This window comes from Oryctolagus cuniculus, chromosome 7 (genome assembly GCF_964237555.1).
Source record: "Oryctolagus cuniculus chromosome 7, mOryCun1.1, whole genome shotgun sequence".
In the NCBI taxonomy this organism is placed as follows: domain Eukaryota; kingdom Metazoa; phylum Chordata; class Mammalia; order Lagomorpha; family Leporidae; genus Oryctolagus; species Oryctolagus cuniculus.
In genome coordinates this window covers 39,061,973-39,083,445 of record NC_091438.1, presented here as the reverse complement: position 1 = coordinate 39,083,445, position 21,473 = coordinate 39,061,973, and the positions used below count along the sequence as shown (strand labels likewise).

At 52.6% G+C, this 21,473-nt stretch overlaps 1 protein-coding gene across 2 annotated transcripts in view; it reads right to left on the bottom strand.

Moving 5' to 3' along the window:
- Window positions 1–624: 624 nt before the first annotated feature.
- Window positions 625–21,473, bottom strand: part of CFAP45 (cilia and flagella associated protein 45) — a 37,093-nt gene continuing 16,244 nt past the window's right edge. For both annotated transcript variants that reach the window (XM_008264244.4, XM_070077490.1), the window contains exons 7-12: window positions 21,026–21,155; window positions 16,685–16,831; window positions 14,240–14,353; window positions 13,490–13,683; window positions 8,509–8,733; window positions 625–8,157 (exon numbers count right to left, since the gene is read on the bottom strand). In XM_008264244.4, the coding sequence (XP_008262466.2) occupies window positions 8,079–8,157; window positions 8,509–8,733; window positions 13,490–13,683; window positions 14,240–14,353; window positions 16,685–16,831; window positions 21,026–21,155 (889 nt within the window). In that variant the 3' untranslated portion in view covers window positions 625–8,078. The remainder of the gene's footprint in view (window positions 8,158–8,508; window positions 8,734–13,489; window positions 13,684–14,239; window positions 14,354–16,684; window positions 16,832–21,025; window positions 21,156–21,473) is intronic.

Genomic DNA, 21,473 nt, shown 5'->3' with positions numbered 1-21,473 from the left:
GGTATGGTCCGGGACCCAACACATGAATTTCCACAAGTGCCTCTTGCTTTGCCCTGTTTCCCCTGAAGAATTCATAGCTCTCCGGTATAAGTGTTCCTCTTCTGTGCATTGTCCAGAGGAGCATAGCACTGATGGAGGTGACATTTGCTTTTATTCTAAAACAATAGCAAAGACGGGGGCCTTGAAATGAATGAGCGGAGACACAGAAGAGGAGATGCAAGGCAGTGTTGGACCGGAGAAGCCAACAGCTGCCCCTTAGGTAGGGTACAGCCCAATGCCTGCACCTCTTGTGGAAGGACAGGCAGAGGCCACCCATCTGCCCTTCCTCCAAAATCCCCTTCAGAGCAACTCCACCCAACCCTGTAATCCCTGCCGTCCCCTACCCAGGCATCCCCACCCCAGCCCTCTTCCCAGGCTCTCAGCTTTGGCCCTTTCCAACAACCAGCAGGCTCCTCAGCCCCCTGTGCAAAGTCCCCACAGAGACCTGGGCTCACCCCTGGCTGCCCAGGGAGGAGCTCCCCTGGAGAGAGCAGTTCTCCAAGAACAGAGTCTGGGGGCAGTGGTGTTGAACAGTTGTGGCTAGACAGCGTTGTACAGGACAGGCCAAGGAGGTGCTACCGCTGCTTTCTTTTGTAAAAAAAGAAGATTTGATTTATTTATTTGAGAGGTAGAGTTACAGACAGTGAGAAGGAAAGTCTTCCCTCTGTTGGTTCATTCCCCAAATGGCCGCAATGGCCAGAGCTGTGCCGATCCTTAGCCAGGAGCCAGGTGCTTCCTCCTGGTCTCTCATGTGGGTGCAGGGGCCCAAGCACCCAGTCCATCTTCTACTGCTTTTCCAGGCCACAGCAGAGAGCTGGATTGGAAGAGGAGTAGCCAGGACTAGAACCAGCGCCCATATGGAATGCTGGTGCCTCAAGCGGAGGATTAGCCTACTGTGCCATGGCACTGGCCCCATACAGCTGCTTTCTTTCCACCCAGCTCTCAGCAAAAGGGATTGGGGATAGAGGACTGCCCAGTGGGGCCAGGGTAGGACAAGAAGGGCAGAGCCTTGGAGATGGCACCAGTGGTGTGGTGGGAGCAGTTTGCCCTCTGACAAGGAAGGGTTACTTAGTTACAGTGAGAGGGATGAACACCATGTGTGTGGAGGTTTGAGGATGTGGGTTGGGGTTAGGGGCTGAGGCCCACATGAGGGCTGGCAGGTAAGAGCTTTGGGCAACAGTGGCCCAGGGACTCCCTAAGCCTTTGCTCCAGCTTCCTAAGCCTCAATGGTTCCCACAGGCCCATTCGAAAGAGGGACCTGAGAGGGAGTCTGAATATACCCAATCTCTCCCATGAAACAGCGTCTCAGGACTGACCCAGACTCAAAAAGAGCAAACAACAGAAACACAGGCCCCATCCCTGAAAGGGATTTCCCAGCGCCCCCCCACCCCCCATGCCAACAAAGCACAACAATGGCAAAGGGTGTTGACTGCGGGTCATCAATTGAGCTGTTACCACGGGGGTGAGCAGACACAAAGAGGAAGAGCTGAGCAAAACCAAGTTAAGAGATCTCGAAGGCAAAAGGTGTCTTCACCCACCTCGCTGAGATCACCCACATCCTGCAGAACCCTCACCCATGTGACAGGGCTTTGTGCTAGGCCCTAGAGAAATGGTCATGGAGGGGACTTGGTCTCTGTCCTTCCAGGGCGGCCCCTGCATCGGGAAGAAGATGAGAGAAGAAGGAGCCCCTGGCCCACAGGGCAGTCAGGGCACGCGGCACGAGGCCCAGCCCACAGGACATGACGTTGAAACAGTGAAGTGAAGCAGCTCAACCATGCGCCAGGGGGAGGACTGGGTACAGAGAGGTGGCTGGAAGAAACGCTCAGGGCTCACGAAATAGGCCACGGCGCTGACAGACGCAGTTAAAAAGGATGAATCCCAGAGTAACAGCGACTGATTCTTTCAGGCCTGGAGAGGGAAGATCCTTGAGAACGAAAGTTCTTGGGACCTCTGTCCAGAGCAGCTGAGCACCTCGCTGAGCTCGGAGCCCTCTGGCTGGATTAGGTAAGCAAAGACGGATCATCCTGAACGTGCATCTGCCTGGATGGCCGGAGAGACAGAGAGGAGACACTTGGTGCTGAATTAATCCACATACCTAATGGGACTTGGATCTCTGAATTTGAAGAAGTGACATTTGCTTTTGATTTTGCTGCCTGGATGTCACTGACCCATACCTGCAGAACGGAACCGTGATCCTGCTCCGCCTCCACGGGCGCCCCGAAGGCCTGCCTTACACCCCCTCCCCAAGCCGCACAGCTGCACAGGAAGGTGTGTGGGAGCCAGAGGCGCCAGGGGAACGCCGGATGTGCGTCACATTGAAAGCCTTCCCCTCTAAGCCCGTCCAAACTGGTTTTCACTCTGTCCTCCCTGTTTGTTTCCTGTTGCCTGGACACCAGGGGAGGAAGGTGATGCCAGAGTAGCCAGAGTAGGCGGAGCTCAGAGGGCCACGCAGCACTGCCAGGAGAAAGGGAGGAGTCAGCAGGCCCAGCTCAAGGGGAAAATTCAAAAAAAATCCCTGCTTCTCGCAGTTTCCTGCCTTCGGCATCTTCTCCCTGCAGTGTTCAGCAGAGCCCTGCTTTTCCGGAGCACCAGGTGCCTCCCGACGTGGAGTCAGGCTGCACAGTGGCTGGGGTGGGGGTCCTCTGAAAGGGACGTCTTAGAAAAGAGCCTTGGCTTGTTTTGTGCGGCCCTGGAGAGCAGAACCAGAGCCATGCACTGGCTGCTTGGGACAGCACACTGACTCACCCTCAAGATTTTCCCAAACGTCAGGTCTGGTCTGAGATGGTTTGGGCTGCTTTATTAGGTAGTGAGCACCCTGTCTCTTGGGGTATGCAAACGGAGACCATTCATTTGAGTAGCATTCACAGAGAAGAGGCAAGCATCAGTAGGTCTTTGAGGTCCCATCCAACCTTGAGATTCTGTGATTTGGTGCTCACCCCCAAGAGCCCAGGGACAAGGCTTCCTCCAGGATCCATGCAGGTCAGTTCCTTGGCCCTGAACAGTTTCTTTCAAGCCCCAGACCCTTCTGCTCCCCACTGCCACTCCCTGAACTCTCCTTTCTCTACCCAAAACCTTAATGATAATTCTGTCCTAGTCTTGCAGTTTTCAAAAGCAGAGGCCAGCGTTATGGCATAGCAGGTAAAGCCGCTGCCTGCGATGCCGGAATTCCATATGGGCACTGGTTTGAGACCCAACTGCTCCATCCAGATCGCAGCTAATGCATTTGGGAAAGCAGCAGAAGGTGGCCCAAGTCGTTGGGCCTCTGTGCACATCTGGGGGACCCAGAAGAAGCTCCTGGCTCCTGGCTTCAGCCTGGCCCAGGCCCAGCTGTTGCAGCCATTTGGGGAGTGAACCAGCAGATGGAAGATCGATCTCTCTCCCCTGCCCCTATTTCCCTCTGTCTCTTCCTCTCTCTCTCTCTTTGTAACTCAGCCTTTCAAGTAAACAAATAAATCTTTAAAGACAACAGTTGCCAAAAGCGCTGAGCTGACGGCCGCCTCTTCCCAAGGGGACTCTCTGAACATGAAGAATGAGACACAGAGCTTTCACCCTGGGGAGAGGCATGAGCTGGGGCAGCTGAGACAGAGGGAGGCTGAGTGAGTTAAAGCCAGCCACGCCGCGGCTCACTAGGCTAATCCTCTGCCTGTGGCGCTGGCACCCCGGGATCTAGTCCTAGTTGGGGCACTGGATTCTGTCCCGGTTGCTCCTCTTCTGGTCCAGCTCTCTGCCCGGGAAGGCAGTGGAGGATGGCCCAAGTGCTTGGGCCCTGCACCCGCATGGGAGACCAGGAAGAAGCACCTGGCTCCTGGCTTCAGATCGGCGCAGCGCCGGCCGTAGTGGCCATTTGGGGGTGAAGCAACGGAAGGAAGACCTTTCTCTCTGTCTCTCTGTCACTGTCTAACTTTGCCTGTCAAAAAAAAAAAAAAAAAAAAAAAGACAGCCAGATCAAGGACGACTCTGACGCTGGAAATGAAGATTTTTGGTAAGTGCGATTTCTCCCAGTATATCTCAGACCCATAGGGAGGGCAGGGTGCCTTGGGCAGCAGCAGCCTAGGATAGGAAGAGACCAGAGACCGTAGGTCTGGAGTAAGCACCCATAGGTGCCCCCCAGGCTCCCAAGCTGCAGAGGAGCAGTTAGGAGGGCTGAGAGTGAGAAAACAGAGTAAGGAACTCTGCCTGTGCCCCACAGCCCCTGTACCCAGACTTCTTGTCTGGGGCTGCAGCGTCTCCCTGTGCTGTCACCTGAACAGCTTGCCACCCTTCCTTACCCCAAAAGCCCCATCTGGCTTTGAACTCTTTGAACTCCTTTCATCTGAGCCCAATAAGAGTGCTTTTACTGAGACCAATTAATGGCCAGCCATAACCCAAGTCACAGATGGGGGTGCCGAGGCTTTCGGGGGCGATGGAGGACATCCCAGCCCCTCACTGAGTCAGGGACAGCCTGGCTTGGCTGCCACTCAGGCAGGCTGCTGAGTCACCACCCAACTGGAGCTGCTTCTGCGGCAGGTGCAAAGGTTCTGAGGCTGCCTCCACGCCACAGCAGCACATGGTGTGGGCAGTTGATGCAGGCAGGCAGGTAGGGCCTGGAGCCCAACCAGGAGCCAGGGGATGTGCCATGGAGATCTGAGTCAGAGCTGCAAGGTGGAGCCCGACCCGTGGATTGTCCAGGCCAGATTCTGAAATGACTGGGAGACCTCTAGCACAGAAGACTGGGGACTCAGAAGTCTTTGGGGGCTTACAAATGTACATGTACCTTTATAAGTAACGGAAGACACAAAGGAATCAGGATCCCATACAACAAAGTCAACAGGATCTTGGGAGCTTTTTTTTTTTTTTTTAAGCATTTTCACATGAACAAAGACAATGCATTAAATGGCATCTCCCATTTCCCCAGCACCACTGCAGTCCTCTTGCAGCCTCCCAGACATACCCGGGCTGCTTCTGTGGCTTGAGAGGTGCTCAGAGTTCATTTCCACCTCTGAGCACGGGGAGGGCAGGCTGAAGCTTCCTTGGCAGAAAGCATGGCTCCCAAAGCCCCAACCTCGAACAGCAAGAGGGAGGCTGGCTGCTGCTGCCTCCCTGGCCTGGGGCCTGCTCGAGTCAACAGAATGAACACCTTCCTCTCTGTCTCTGGGCACAACCCCTTCTACAAGCTGGGCTTACACAGCCCCCTGCGGCCTCTGCCACCACTCACCACTCTTACTCTTACATCACCTGCCCCTGCCAGCCCCTGCCAAGAGCCAGGGCACTTCTCTCTGTAATTATCCCCATGGCCACTCCTGAATGAGGGGGTAGAGGGTTTATAAAGAAGCCCAGGTACAGCTGGCTGGCTGCAGATCCCAACTGCCCACCTGGCACTCAGGAGGGTCCCTCTTCAAGGGACTAGCTGGTCCTGGAGCCTGCAGAAGCCTGGGCAAGGCTTCTCAGGAATCCTGAAAGAAGAAATCTTTCACATTGTGAGCTGCTTCCAAGATGGATAGAGTTCCTGATGAGAGTGGAGGGGCCCGCCCTGGTGGCAGAACTCTGAGATTCTCTCCCAAATGATGTGCACCTGCTCGGAGGCAGCCACGTTCTCCCTTCCCGAAGCCAGACCTTTATCCATGTTACCTATCACTGCCCTGTGTCCAGGCCCTGTCCAGATCTGCCGGGCCCCACACGCTTGCGTTCTCACCAGAGCATCTCTGGTCGAATGCTTCCCTTGCTTTCAATCTGTGAACTCGGCCTGGTTTTCTCTCCATGGACTCAGAAGTCAGCAATCTGTATGGAACATGCACCCCCTTTGACCAGCGTGCCACAGAGGCTCACTCTTTCCAGCCCTGAGATGCATGACTGGGTAAATTCCAAGAATCCAAGGCTCTTTTTTTTTTTTTTTTCTCCTGGGAGACCCCCTTAAAATAGCTAAGGGCTTCTTCTTCTTTGGTCCCTGCAGGTATCACCTGAGTAATAGGTTACATTCATGGAAAACCCACACCAGTGCACTAGCTGTAGAAAGATGACCGAGACTTCCACGGCATTGCCATGCCTTCTCTCCCATCCAGGCTGGGTGCCGTGTCTTCCCAAAGGCCCTAAGGAGGAAAGCATCGGTTTCCCAGGGAAGGAAGGTTGCAGTTAGGAGGACTGAGTTGGGAAGGTGAGAAAGCCCCTTCCCCAAACAGCTGCCGGAGCTGCCTGCCTGGTTGGGTGAGGCAACAGTCTTCCCCAGTGGGGAAGGGGAAGGAGGTGCCTGGGGCAGCTGTCCTGAGGGAGAGGAAGCACAGGAAGCAGCTTGCTGACTCTCCCTGGGCCCTATGAAAAGAGGACTCTTGCCTGAGGCCCTTGTAACCTGGCGTTGTAAACACCCGGGACGCGCCCAGCAGCTGTCCTCTGCCCCCTGTGGTGCAGGACCTGTCCAGGAAGACAAGACCAGGCTGAGGAGCTGAGAAGAGGGGCAAACCCGGGGAGGGGAGGTGGCTGGAGGGACAGCACAGTGCCAGGCTGATGGCAGCTGCAAGAAAGACCTTTCCCCTCCAAGACAAGGAAGCGGCTCCATCGCTGGCAGCCGGCACTCCAGCCCCAAATGGGAGCCAGACAACCAGAGTCCTGCAGAAAAGGCTGAGACCACTTTAAAAGGACAATAAATTTGACGGGCAGCATCCTGCAGGGACAAGGCAGGCGCAGACTGGCCCAAATGGGAGGCTTTCAGGAGGGTGGGAGCGGGTGTGCTGTATTCCCTGAGTGCCTAGAACGCAGCTGGCACGTGGCAGGAACTCAACACCTACTTGCACGAGTGCAAAGGGAATAAAGAGTAGTCTGGGGCAAAGTGAGGAAAGCAGGGGCCCGCGTTATGGCGCAGTGGGTAAAGCCGCCACCAGCACTGCCAGAGTCCCTTATGGGTTCCTGTTCAAGTCCCGGCTGCCCCACTTCCGATCCAAGCTCCCTGCCAACATGCCTGGAAAGCAGCAGCAGATGGCCCGAGTGCTTGGGCCCCTGCACCCATATTGGAGACCTGGATGAAACTCCTGGCTCCTGATTTCAGCCTGGCCCAGCCCTGGCCGTTGTGGCCATTTGGGGAGTGAACCAGCAGATGGAAGATCCCTCTCTCTTTCTGTTAATGCTGACTTCCAAATAAATAAATAAATCTTTAAATAACTTTTGAAAAGTGAGGAAAGTCAGGGCCGGCACTGTGGTGCAGCGGGTAAAGCCATTGCCTGCAGTGCCTGCATCCCATATGGGCACTTGTTCGAGTCTTGGCTGCTCCACTTCTGATCCAGCTCTCTGCTATGGCCTGGAAAAGCAGTAGAAGATGGCCCAAGTCCTTGGGCCCCTGCACCCGCGTGGGAGACCAGGAAGAAGCCCCTGGCTCCTGGCTTTGGAAAAGAGTGAGGAAAGTAAAAGCTGGTGAACACGGCTTTGGGGAACCCCACTTACAGCAGTGAGGTGAGCTGAGGAAGGGGCAGCTGTGTTTCAGGACTGGGTGGATGGACTGAGCCATGCTGGGCCCTGGGTGTGCCCTGAACGGGGTGAGGCAGGTGTCTGTGCTGCAGCACTGCCTCTCTGGCACGAGAGGGTGGAGACAGCAGCAGGATGCCCTAGGTTCAAACGCCACCCCTGCACAGATGTAGTCTGAGTCATGGCTGGGAGCCAGGCAAGAGCTCTGCCTCAGGCAGCCCTAGTCCCTCCCTCCTCAGCCCTGCCCAGCTCAGCCCTAGTCCCTGCCCCTCCCTGAGAGCATCACCTAGCTCAGCATCAGTGCCCTGCAATGCCTCTGAACTGGGCGTGGGGCAGGGAGCCAAACTGCCCTCTAAGTGGACATCCCAGGAGATCACAAAAGGAGACGCTGGGCCAACAGAGTCATGAAAGAGCATTCCCCCATCCCTGACCCCGAGTGTCACCCCGAGTGTCCTCATGCCCGGAGTAGCCACATCCCCACAACAAGAAAGCTGAGCCGTTCCCTAGAGAAGTAGAATAGATTTAATCTGTAACTGTGAAATGTCTAGGTTAGCAGCAATTGTGGACACCCAGAGACAGGGCAGAATCTGCCCCGCGATGGAGGCTCCCACTCAGTTCACAGAGGTAGCCGGCAGGATGTTAGCCTTGCGTTCAGCTTCAATGCAGTACTTCTCAGGAAGGCCCGTGGCTCTGCCGGAGGAACGGAGGGCAGGTGTAAGGGGATGAGCTGGACGGACCGGAGAGGAGACAGGAGGAAGCAGGCAGGCACAGGGCAGGATTTACAGAGATCTGCGGCCCCAACCTGGCTCCAGCAACCCACCCCCATTTGTATCAAGGTCCCAGCCCTTGGCCAAGGAGTTCCCGAAGAGCCGGAAGGCCAAGTCCCAGGCTGCTTGGCTGGAGCCCCGTTCAGAGGGGCGAGTCCCAAGTGGGGAGAAGGGTCCCTCCCTGGCACCTAGGCTGCGGCCTTTCATCCGTCTGCCCAGCCAACTCTGGCGGGGGGGGGGGGAGGTGCTGGGGTAAGAAGGGATTCCAGCGCACCTCAGCTCTTCCAGTTTCTTCTTCTTGATGTCCTCAATGCGCTCACGCCGCTTCTGTGCCTCCTCTTTGAGGCGCCGGCCCTCCTCGAAGGTGGCGATGCGGCTCTGCACCTGCTTCTGCTGGTTCTCGCGCACCTGGCGCCGGAGCTCGTTGGCATGCTGTAAGCGCCCCGTGGCCTTCTTCTCCTCCTCCAGACGCTCCTTCTCGATCTGCTCTCTCTGAGCTCTGGGGGAGGACGCAGGATACGGATGGACACGGCCCAGCCGGCCCCACAGAGGAAAGGTGCTGAGGGAGCCTCCTGCATGGGCTTCTCCACTGGGCAGAGACCTCTGCCCCTCCAGGCTCCAGCCCTGTTCTGCAGCTCAGAGATCAGCCCCCAGAGGCTGCCAATGTGCATGCGCCTGCTCCCAGCAGCCAGGGCCGGCCACTGTCTGGCAGGGGCATGCTTAGAAGGGACTTAACGTTTGTGTCTTTGAACAAGGGGCTCCACCCTCTCATTCTTTGCTGGGTCCTGAAAATCATGTAGCTAGTCCTGTACTCAGGATCTCATCCACTGGAAGCGATCATTGGTCCTACTCTCCCTTCATAACAATGCATAACCCCTCTCCCGACTGTTCTAAGACGTCTCTCTTCTTTCCTTTCCTCTCTAACAGAAGTGACAACCTTAATCAAGCCTGCAAGGGGATGCTTAGAAGGTTAAAAGAAGCGATTGAGTCTGTGGCACTAGCTCTCCCTGGTTGCTGAGAGAAGGAAGGAGTTCAGCCTGCTCTTGGTTGTCCTATTTTTTTTTAAAGATTCATTTATTTATTTGAAAGTCAAAGTTATACACAGAGAGAAGAAAGGCAGAGAGAGAGAGAGAGAGAGAGAGAGAGAGAGGTCTTCCATTCGATGGTTCACTCCCCAATTGGCCACAACAGCCGGAGCTGCGCTGATCCGAAGCCAGAGCCAGGAGCTTCTTTCAGGTCTCCCACATAGGTGCAGGGGCCCAAGGACTTGGGCCATCTTCTACTGCTTTTCCAGGCCATAGCAGAGAGCCGGATTGGAAGTGGAGCAGCCGGGACTAGAACCGGCACCTATATGGGATGCTGGCGCTTCAGGCCAGGCCGTTAACCCTCTACAGCACAGTGCTGGCCCATGGTTGTCCTATTAATCCACCTGTCCAAACTCCTCTTGGAAGCTTCTTCCACAAAGAACACTGCACAGACCCAGACATCAGGGAGAAAAGCACTAATGGCAACCAGATAGGCTCAGAAAAAAAATTCAGGTGGAATGTATTCACATCTCAGAGGAGATGCGGCCATAGGCCATCTTAAGCGAATACCTGATTTCTCCCTCAGTGTAATCAAAAGCAAAAACAAAACATTAACTCGTCCTGGGCGGGTCTGTCTCAACTGCTATGCTCCCCTAGGGTCACTTGCCCCCCAACAAAGATACAGAAAGCATCGCCACACCTGCTCATTTCTATTTAGCCATCCTCCGTGATCCACTATTCTTATGTTGTTTTCCCAACTCCAGCAACTCCTTCCACCAGGTAAATACTTCCTAAAATCTGCCCCTCCCACAGAGACCTCTCAGTTTGGGAGAAGAGAACTGCTGGCCTCTCCACCCTCTGTTCTCAGACACTGAGACCCCACTGCCCACTATCCACCCGTGGCAACAGGAAGGCCCCCTCTTTGCTTTGCCATAGTTTTCCTTTTTGTAGAAATTTCCTCCTGAGAAGAGAGGCAAGTGTGGCAAGGTTTGGGGGAAGGGGTGTTCCCAGGGTCATCAGAGAGCTCCAGGGACAGGAATGGGGAAGAGTCTGGTTACTCCCCCGGGTGAGGAAACTGGCAGGTTTTAGAATCCCCTGGAAACTTCCAAAAAATACTGCTGCCTGGGCCTCACCCTAGACCATTTAAACCACAATCTGTGGAGGCAGAGCCTGGGCACCAGAAGTTTTCAAAAGCTCGCAGGTATTTCTAAGAACCACTGGGTAGGGTAGGTTGGCTAGCTCTGCATAGTCAACAGGCTAGGAGTTCAGGGCCTCCCTCTGTCCGGAAGCATTAAGCCCATTTATAGGCCTTGCAGGAGGCCATGCTTCGGAAGTAGGAACAGCTGGATCACCGGCTATAGCAGAGATGCCCCCAGAGTGCAGACACGTGCAATGTTGGCCACATGGGCCTGGAGGTACTAGGTCTAGATGGTAACCTGCAGCAGGGGGTGAAGTTGAACTTCTCCAAAGGGTTGCTATAGCTTTAATAACGGGCTAGTGTGTATGCTTCAGGTAAACCAAGCAAAGCAGAAACAAATGGGTCAGCTGCAAAAGTAAGACCTTAATTTCATCTCATTAATATTTATTAGTGCCTACTCAAGGCACACAGATGTGCAAGGGCATGGAGGCCAGGGAGAAGAGGGGAGACATCTGGAAGGCAGTCTGGAGCCCAAGGGCAGAATCTCCGGGGGCATCTAGGAAGCTGCTTTCCTCACTAGGTGTCCAGTGACCACGGCACACCCCTGGGGGCAGAGGAAGCTACAGAACCAAAGGGCATCACAGGGGCTGGCGCTGTGGTGTAGCAGGTAAAGCTGCCACTTGCAGTGCTGGCATCCCATGTGGGCGCCGGTTTGAGTCCCGGCTGCTCCACTTCCAATCCAGCTCTCTGCTCTGGCCTGGGAAAGCAGTAGAGGATGGCCCAAGTCCTTGAGCTCCTGCACCTGTGTGGGGGACCCAGAAGAAGCTCCCGGTTCCTGGCTTTGGATGGGCCCAGCTCTGGCCGTTGCAGCCATTTGGTGAACCATCGGATGCAAGACCTCTCTCTCTCTTTCCTCTGTCTCTGCCTCTCTGTAACTCTGCCTTTCACATAAATAAATATATTTTTTTAAAAAGGGGGTGGGGTGGGGCATCACAGCCAGAGGGGCAGGCTGGCGCCAACAGCCCAGGGGTCTGGCTATGGCAAGGATGGAGGCTCCTGCTGCTCTGCTCTGCCTCTGCTAGGGCTCAGAGTAGCCTGGTCTGGCATGCAACTAACTGAGGCAGTACCGAGAAGGGCCTGGAGCCTGAACACCCAGAAAGCTAAGCTCCACCGTCACTCCACCATCCAGTCCCTACTTCCTTGGGTATCCCCATCAATTCAAATTTCCTTCGTCTTTTGAAACATTCTGATCTGGTTGTTCCCAGTTAGGCTATAAGAACACCCCCAGGATCTCCCCCGGGGGTCAGGCCTGGTGGTCCCAGATCTAACTGGAAGAAAGCAGAGCAGGGAGGGAAACCACTGGCAGCTGTGCGTGCTGACTGCGCTGGGGAAGGGACAAAGCAGTGAGAGCGTGAATGCTCAGCTTCCACTTACAAAAGGGAGAACAAAACAAAAGGATGAAGTACTGTGCAGCAGCAAAGGTGGAGACACACAGGTGAGGTCCCTCCACACTCGGATCTCTCACAGCCTGCCTGTGGAATGGGCGAGGGCAGGGCTTTGCTCATTTCTCAAGTCCTCCATGGCATCCAGCACAGAGCCTAGGGTTCCTGTGCTTAGCACCCATCTGAGAATGGATGGCAAAGCCCTGTTCTAAGGTTCCCCTCCAGTGACTCAGCGTGCAGCGTCTGGAGTTCTCTCTGTATTCCCTTCGCCTCTTCTGCTGCAGCTTTGCCCCTGACTTGCAGAGGGACTTGCAGGAAAGGGTCAGAAGGAACCAGATTCAGACAGTAGGCCCTCTATATCCGTGATTCCACATCCATGAACTCAACCGGCCGCAGATCAAAACAGAAAAAAGTTGCATCTGTATTAATTATGTACAGACTGTTATTTTTCTTGCCACAGTAAAAGAACCATTTACAATACTAAGTACAATGTCAATGGCAGTTGTCATTGGCTTATGGATTGTAAGTAATCTTAGAGATAATTTAAACTATACAGGACTTACCTTGATTTGAGCATTCTATAATGTATACACGTCTCTAGACAACCCATGGTGCCCCATGTACAATTTTAATGTATTGGGTAAAAATTTAGTATTATATAATTTAAAAAAGCAAATGCTCATTGGGGCCTATGCTGTGGCACAGCAGGTTAATGCCCTGGCCTGAAGTGCCAGCATCCCATATGGGCGCCAGTTCAAGTCCCAGCTGCTCCACTTCCAATCCAGCTCTCTGCTATGGCCTGGAAAAGCAGTAGAAGATGGCCCAAGTCCTTAGGCCCCTGCACCCATGTGGGAGACCTGGGAGAAACTCCTGGCTCCTGGCTTTTTTAAAAGATTTATTTATTTTTTACTTGAAAGTCAGAGTTATACAGAGAGAGGCAGAGAGAGAGAGAGGTCTTCCATCCGATGGTTCACTCCCCAACTGGCCACAATGGCTGGAACTGCACCGATTGAAGCCAGGAGCCAGGAGTTTCTTCTGGGTCTCCCACGTGGGTGCAGGGGCCCAAGCACATGGGCCATCCTCCACTGCTATCCCAAGCCATAGCAGAGAGCTGGATTGGAAGTGGAGCAGCCGGGGTCTTTAACTGGCACCCATATGGGACGCCGGTGCCTCAGGCCAGGGCATTAACCCGCTGTGCCACAGCACCGGCCCCATAAATCTTAAAAAAAAAAAATCAAATGTTCAGGAATATGTACATAGGTCAGATGACAATACTATGTCATTTCATAGAAAGCACTAGAACATCTGCCGAGTTTGGCATCTTAGGTCAGGGACCTGGGACCAATACCTCTCAGGTACCAAGGAATGAACACACCTTTACTTACACCTTCACTGCTCTAAGGTAAATAATCCCAACAATCTCCAATTCCTAGACACTTGCCAGGGATATTTTCCAATTCTCTTCTCATGAAATTCTTGGTTCAGGTAGCTTTGAAATATTTCAACCACCATGTAGTTAGAGCAACGGCAACCCAGCAAAGATGGACAGGTGTCCATTGGATAAGGTGCCAGAAAGCTTCCCTCTATCCTGTACGGACCATCCCTGAAGCAACACAAGGAAAGGAACCCGGGGCTCTAGGCGCCTCCTACCGAAGAATCCTCTCGAACTCGTCTCGGTCCCGCTGCACCTGGACCGCCAGGGTGTGCTCCTTGAAAGCCACCTGCTCCAGTCGAGTTTTCCGCAGCGTGGCCTCTGTCTCTATCTTCTTCTGCGCATTTTCCTTTTCCTTTTTGCGCCACTCTCGGTCTGCAACCTCCTGGTTGCGCTTGGCCCGCAAGGCATCCTGGGAAAGGACAGAGTAGGGCACCCGGTAGGGCACAAAAGTCATCTTGGGTACAGACCGGGTGCCTTCAGGAAGACACCTGCTAACAGACCCTGACACAGTCTGCTTCGAGCAGCACCGTCAACGTCCCCGGCAGCAAGTTATTCTAGGAGAGAATAAATGCAGTTCTTGTCACAGAACTTCCAGGTCAGAAGATACCCCGAGGGGTCATCTTGTCCTTCCACCACGCTTATTCCAATTTTCTCCCTGTACCTGCAGGCAGTCCCGCAATTGCTTCTAATTTTAAAAACTCTAATGATGGAGATGCCACAGTTTCCTCTGGTGACACATTTCACTGGTGGCTTGAGGTCGCAGCAGTGGAAAACTTTCTCTCAACCTTAAGCACACAAGGCACTGCTCAGCGCTTGCTGCCATCGCTGGGAGCTCGCTCCTGCCTTCTCAGACTACTGGAGTCTGGATAACCTGCACCCTCTCCTCTACATCGCCCCCTCCTGAGGCCATTCTGCAGGCTGTCCAGGGAATGGTGAAGGGAGTGGGTGCGGCAGAGGGGAGGCACCTGTTCCGCCTGGTAATCCTGGGCCTTCTCCTGCATGGCCCTCAGACGGGTGATCTCCTTCTCTTTCTCCCTCCGGATTCTCTCCTGCTCGGCCTCAAACTCTGCTTCTCGTGCCTGCAGGAAAAGAAGGACCCTGTGAAATGGTTTCTGGTGTCCCAGCCTTGCGCAAGGATCTCCCCTAACCCCTTCCAGATTCCTTTTAACATGGGGCAAGGTGAACCTGGCACTGCGTGAACACAGAACAATTCGCGTGTGTAAAATGCTTCATTGATGGTAAGATGCTTTCCCATTGATTAGCCTGGAGAACCATCACAACAGCTCACGAGACACATATTATAATGAGGAAACGGACGCCCATGGAGCTCCAGGGCCTTGCCAGTGAAAACACCAACAGGATTTGAATGCAGGGATCCTAAGCCCGGCTTTCCTACTGCTGTTGCTTCGTCACAGTTCTTCCAGTTTCAAAGCTCCTGGGCCAAGGGACAACTGTGGCTCCCTGCCTCCCCTGTAAAGGGCAACAGGTGGAGGTTGTCTCATTAGTCCTGGGGCAAACGGCCACCCATGCTTTGGGCAGTTCCACCGTGGTTAGCAGATTCCTAGAGAGCAGACCATCGAAACTGGCTCCCTCTACCCCATCTCTGAAAGAACAGGCATATCCCTCAAGGCTTCCCAAAGCCAGATTCCCAAGCTGCCATGTCTTGAGCCGTCATTAAGATGAGTGGCACGGGCTGGGTGGAAATGTGATTGCCCCATAAGGAATCCTCCTTAGCTCTCGTCCTTCCTGCCCAGGCCTCTATAAAGCCGGGTAAGCTGCCCACTTGTGAGGTGCTCGTGGCTATGCAGCAAGCTGCTCTTCCCGTTCCACCTTGCCCTGAACGGCAAGGCTGGGAACTCTGGATCCTGCCAAAACCATTCTTTACCTTTAGCTCTGAAGGGGGCAGTCCCACATGCCAGAAAAGATACCAACCTGAGGTTGGGGTGGACTGTGGCCATGCCCAGGTGCGTGAGCCCTCTCCCGGCTTCACCCTGCCTTTGTTCTTTCCGTGGATGAATGCATTACCCTCCCTCAGTCCCCATCCAGAAATCTGTGGCAATTCCTCATCATTCCACCTTCTCAGCTCTGCTCAAGGCACCCCCAACAGCTGCTCTCAGCCCTCCCATCAACTCACATCTCACCATGGCTACCACCGACTCCCTGCTGGCATCCAGCAAACCTGCTCACCAACTCCTGCCCATAATTAGCTCATTATCACCACCTTCGCCCACGCAGAGAAAAGAGTTGATGAGTTTCATACAAAGTGCACAGCATCACTCCGGGTCCTTTCAGCCTGATCCGGGACACACTGAAGCACTCAGTATATTTTGAATCAATCAATAATCACGTCACAAGGTTGTTATAAATATTAGAAGGATAACACATGCAAAAGACTTAGCACAGAGCTGATACAAAGTCTATCTGCCCAATATATGGTAGTTCCATAATTGCTACTAGGTATGAACCAACCATGTCCCTAATCATACGTTCTCACTCTATTGCCTATATAAGCCCAGCATCCAATAAGAAAACTGCAGCCAATAAAGAAGCTTTGTTGCACTTCATTTTCTGTGGTTTGTATTTGGAATAAAGACTTGCCAAATACACCTTTTCAAATCACACACACACACACACACACACACCCTGCCCTTCATTCACCACCATCACAGAGGAACATAGAGAAGTATGATGTGGTTTCTGTCATCACAGAACTCTAGAACTATCAGGGGAAACAAGATCAACACAGGAAAAATTTAATAACTTCCCTGACACTGTGAGTACTTTCTCCTCTTATATAAATCTGTGTTCAAGTTATCTCAACCACGCTTAAAAGCCTTCTTTTACCTTCTGTTCCCTAGAGACGCCAATCATCTCATCACTCAATTTAGCCCCAGAATGAGCCCAGACCTTCATGAGCTACAGCCGTCTGTAACCGCTTGCAGGTATTGCTTTCTGCTCCACCGTGCATTTGTTCCTACTTGCTGTACAGTGGGGGCCGGGAGAAGACTCTATTTTCTGAGTCTAGCGCCCAATATAGGAGTTTTCACAAGGAATGTGTGGGGCAGGTGACTCATGACTGCTGGGGGAATAATTATCGAGATCATGAGGAATCTACAAAAACTTCAGTTTTGCCAATAGTTTAATTTTCTTCCCGGCCTGCACCTGACCCTCTCCCAGCCTCTTTCTAATTAAAGGTGTTAATGAGAGTAACAACACACTACTTTGGATGTCCTTCCTGGGCTTTTACCAGACAGTAGTCTAGCCAAGACAAAGAGAGAAAGAAGTCAGGCCCTTGAACTAAGGACATGGGTTCTAGAATGAAGAGGTGGCCGCCTTCCCCTGGAGTCCCCTCAGGTCCCAGATCTGCTCTCCTGTGACAGACATTCTGTTCCTGAAACCAAGCCCCTTACCATCTTCTTCTTGGTAAACTCCATCACCATCTGGTCCGCCAGCCTCTCCTGAGCCAGCAGCTCTGCTTTCTGCTTCTGATTTTCATCGTTGATGCGCTTAATCTCGGCTTGCATCTTCAGTTTTTGCTGGTGCCTCCGCTCCAGGTCCTGCCGGCAAAAGGGAGAGAGAGAGTCTCAGGGCAGAAGGAGGCGAGACAAAAGGCTGCTGGCATGCAGGGATGGAGAGACGTGGAGGCGGGCAGGGAGGCCAAGGCGCTGCCTGCAATCTAGCAGTCATTACTGCCCTTTGTTAAAGCTGTTCTCTCGAGGGCCATCAATGACCTCTTCTACCAAATGGCCTCTTTACAGTCTTCATCCAGCTTGAGTTGGCGGCAGCCCCTGACACTGCGGATCTCTGCACATCCCCAGGAAGTGGCGGCTTTTAAAATGCTACTCGGTGTCTCCCATGTGCCATGCTAAGTCTCATCCCCGTGGCTCTGCTCATGCTGCCGTCTCCAATTTAAGTCAAATTTTCAATATCCACTCAATAGCGATTATTAAAATAAAAATAATAATTCCCTAAGCGAGTTCTTTCTATTTGCGGGGCACTTTACTATCTCTAACACTCTAATAGCTGCTGAGCCCCTGAAAGGAAGCCCTGGTTATCTCTCTTGACCAGATGAAGAACCTGCAGCCCTGTACTGAAGTGACTTCCCCAAGGCCACACAGCTAATAAACTCCTGAGCCAGATTCTTGGAACCTGCTCCAAATCCAAGTTTCAGCCTTCTCCAGAAATCTCACTGAAGTGCCCCAACTTTGAGCTCTTTCTCTGTTTCTGAGTTCCCTCCACGCTTGTGGTGGCACCACACCGCCTCCTGAGGGCTGACCACACACTGCCTGTGGGTCCCCACTCATATCTTAAGTGTTCCCCCCATCTCAGCTACAGGACAGGGTCCTCGTGACACACTTCCTCTTCCTTAACAGCATGAAACCCGATGGGAGGGAAACAGCACACACTCAATAAGCTCTCGCTAAATGAGGCAGAGAAGTGGGATGGGGCCGAAGGAGTAGCAGGTGAAAAGAATGGAGAAAAAAATCTTAGACACGGAGAAACGTGTGCCTGTGTGAGCCATGGAGGGCTCAGCACCTGTATTACCCTGAGTGACGGGAGCCCCTACACTCAGCCCGGGCACATGCTCTGGTAACAGTACTGAGGGGCACGTGGAATCTTCTACAGCTCACCTGTAGCCTCTGATCAGCATCAGATTCCTTGCTTCGGACTTTTTGATCCATCAACCCCACCACTTCTCACACTGTTTCCAGTTCCCTCCATTTCTTCAAACTCTAAATCACCCTTCCTGGCCTTCCAGCTCCTCCTCAGCCTGGCTTCTGTCCTAGTCCACCCAGCCAAGGCACCTGTGCCTGTGAGCCCTCCTCCAGGGCCGGCTCTCTCCACCAGTGTGGGTCACTCCCCCGTTCAGAGCTGCTTCCTCCAGGAAGCCTTCTGAACCACATCAGCACAGCAACTGCCCCCTGCACATGAGTTACAGCCAGGAGCTGTCTCTCGCCCTCGCTGGACTTCCTGGCTCACCCTACCCCTCCCCTTCAGCCCCTCCGATTCTCACACTTCCTTTCCCCCTTCTCCCTCTCTTCCATTCCTTTCTAACGTCTTCCCACCAGTTTTAGGCCTGCCATTGGCCATCACTCAATCCCACTGACACACAAAGCTAAAGAAGCTGCTGATCTCTAATGTACAACAAATATACAACCATGCACTTGTTTACTGACTGTGGGGCTTGTTGTTTTTCTTGGTGCAGTGTGTTTCTGAAAAACCAAAGACATTTCTCATCTCTGAAGCCCTTCCAAAGCAACACCACAGAAATCCCCTTCACTCTTCCACATCTTGTTGGCAAGGTGGGAGGAGCTTCCCAAGCACCCCATGAGGCAATGGAGCAGGGTTTTTTGTTTGTTTCTTGTTTTTTTTTTTTTTTTTTTGGACAGGCAGAGTGGACAGTGAGAAAGAGAGAGACAGAGAGAAAGGTCTTCCTTTGCCGTTGATTCACCCTCCAATGGCCGCCGCGGCCGGTGCACCGCGCTGATCCGATGGCAGGAGCCAGGTACTTATCCTGGGTGCAGGGCCCAAGCACTTGGGCCATCCTCCACTGCACTCCCGGGCCACAGGAGAGAGCTGGCCTGGAAGAGGGGCAACCGGGACAGAATCCAGCACCCCGACCGGGACTAGAACCCGGTGTGCCGGCGCCGCAAGGCAGAGGATTAGCCTAGTGAGCCGCGGCGCTGGCCTGGAGCAGGTTCAAAGCTGGGGAGGCACAGGTTTCTACCCTAAAATCGCCCAGCGTTTCCTGGAGACTCGGGAAGTGCTTAGAAGGACACAACGGCACAACATCGACGTGGTGGGGTTGACTCATTTAATCCTGGAATTTCCCGGTGAGCCCGCCATTTCCACTTCCCGCCTCTGAAATGGGTATTTTAGTCTTCATTTCTCACTCCTTCCCTGCATACTCTCCCTTTACCTCTCTTCCTGTCCCTTTCCCTCACTCTCTCACTACCAAGCCAGGAGCTGAAGTAATGGCCAAGTATCTTGTCTTCCAGACCGCCTTGTCCCTTTCTCAAGTCATTCACAAGGCCACATTTCCCCTTCATCTGCTCCTACTGTCCAGGTTGTATGCATCCACTCGTCAAGCTCATCTTCTTCTCAAGCAGGTGCTCCGGTCAGCCTGCAGAATTACAAGTCTGTCCACCTGTGGGACCCCTCAGGGATGCCCTGTCTCTGGCAGACAGCAATTCAACCACCCACAAATATGTGGGAGAGGAAGGGGAAGAAAAGAACTCATGGTCCACAAGTTAAATAGTACCAGGAGGACACAGACAAATCCAGAATGTGGCACATTCCTTAAGGCAAATGGCATGGATACTACAAAAGAGCAGTGTTATAGGGGCCAGCGCTGTGGCATAGTGGGTTAAGAAACCACCTGCAGTGCTGGTATCCCTTATAAGTGCTGGTTCAGGTCCTGGCTAATCCATTTCTGATCTCGCTCCCTGCGAATACACCTGGGAAAGCAGCAGAAGATGACCCAAGTACTTGGGGCCCTGCAACTCATGTGGGAGACTCAGGTGAAGCTCCTGTCTCCTGACTTTGGCCTGGTCCAGCGCTGACTGTTGTAGCCATCTGGGGAGCGAGCCAGTGGATAGAAGATCTCTCCTTCTGTGCCTCTCCTTCTCTCTATATAACTCTATCTTTCAAGTAAATAAATCTTTCAACAGCAGTGTTATAAAAATGAATGAATAAATGAGGGAATTCTCGTAAAGCAGAACAAACTACAGAGATTTAGCCAAATCCAATGTGTAAACCTGGACAGGAGCCTTGTTTGGAAAAGAGGAAACAGCTGAAAATACATTTTTGGTACAGTTGGGGAAATTGGAATACAGATTAAGCATCAGATGATATTACAGAATCATTAGCGTAATAGTTTTTGATGGAAGATATAACAGTATCGTTGACATAGGAGAAAGTGTCCTTGTTCTTCGGGGATGCAGGCTGAAGGATTTAGTGGCAAAATGTCAAGGTATCATCAATTTTCACACAGTTTATCAATAATCACAACATTTCCATAAGCCTAGAAATAAGCAACTAAGGCAAATTGCTAATCATTAAATACAGGTGAAGAGTTTAGTTCAATTTATGTTGTGTGTGAGTGTGTGAAATTTTTCTAAATAAAAATATTTGAGTGAATAACCGTGAATAACACCTGCTATATCCTGCACTGAAGTAGGGGCTCCTCTACATTGCAATAGGCCAGGTAGAACATATAGAAGACTGTGTTTCGAAGACTGTGTTTTAAGTCTCCTTATTTTGAACAGGTATGTCATTTTTTTTCCAATAGATACACCTACTAATTTTATTTGAGCTCACAAGAAGAAAAAGTTTGACTTATAATTAACGACAATGGGATGCTATGTACTTTGAATGAGGTTAACAGCAGGGAGCCTAGAAATAAGGCACTGCTCTTTTTATCTACAAAGCATATTATATATTCCTAGGTAATTGAGGAAAGACTATAAAACACATCTGTGTTTCCTTGTATGGCCATACATTCACACTGATATGTCAGTCTTGGACATCAAGTTCCTGAGAGGCAGGGACAGTATCTATCCAAGGCACTGTTCACCTCATGCGCCTGCATGACACCAAGGCCAAATAAATGTTTAACACAGCAATAAACAGCTGATGATGCTGATGCTGTGAAATGACCATGTGCCCGACACACCCTGAAACCCCACAATCTTGGAGGGCTTCCTTGCTGCTGCTGGTGAAACCTGGCATTGTCCGTCCAGCCCTGTTACCCTCAGATCCTCCTCTTGGAGCTGTTCCATGTACTCCAGCATCTGCTCCTTCTCCTGCTCCCGCTGCTCGGCTAGCAGCGACCGCTCCTCTTGGTTCTTTTCCATCTGCTCCACGATATGCCGTCTTCCTCTGGGAGGGAACAGTGACATGGCATCTTAGAAACCAACGGCTCACGTGCCTCTGGTCCGGCCTCCACCCAAACAACCCCAAGTCCAGGAAGGTCCCTTCCACATGGGTGTGCTGCATGGGCCCAGCCTGAGTCCTCCCTTGGGGAGTCCTAGGAGATCTGAGCTCCTGGTTCTGGGACTGAGCCTTCTCAAGATTCTCCTTCTTCATTTGTCTGCCCAGGTGTTCATCCCACGCCATAGTACACTTTCTCCCTTCCAGTATGTGCAGAGTTTCTGAAGTCCTACCAGCTCCCAAGTCTTCCCAGAGTAGAGCAGCTAG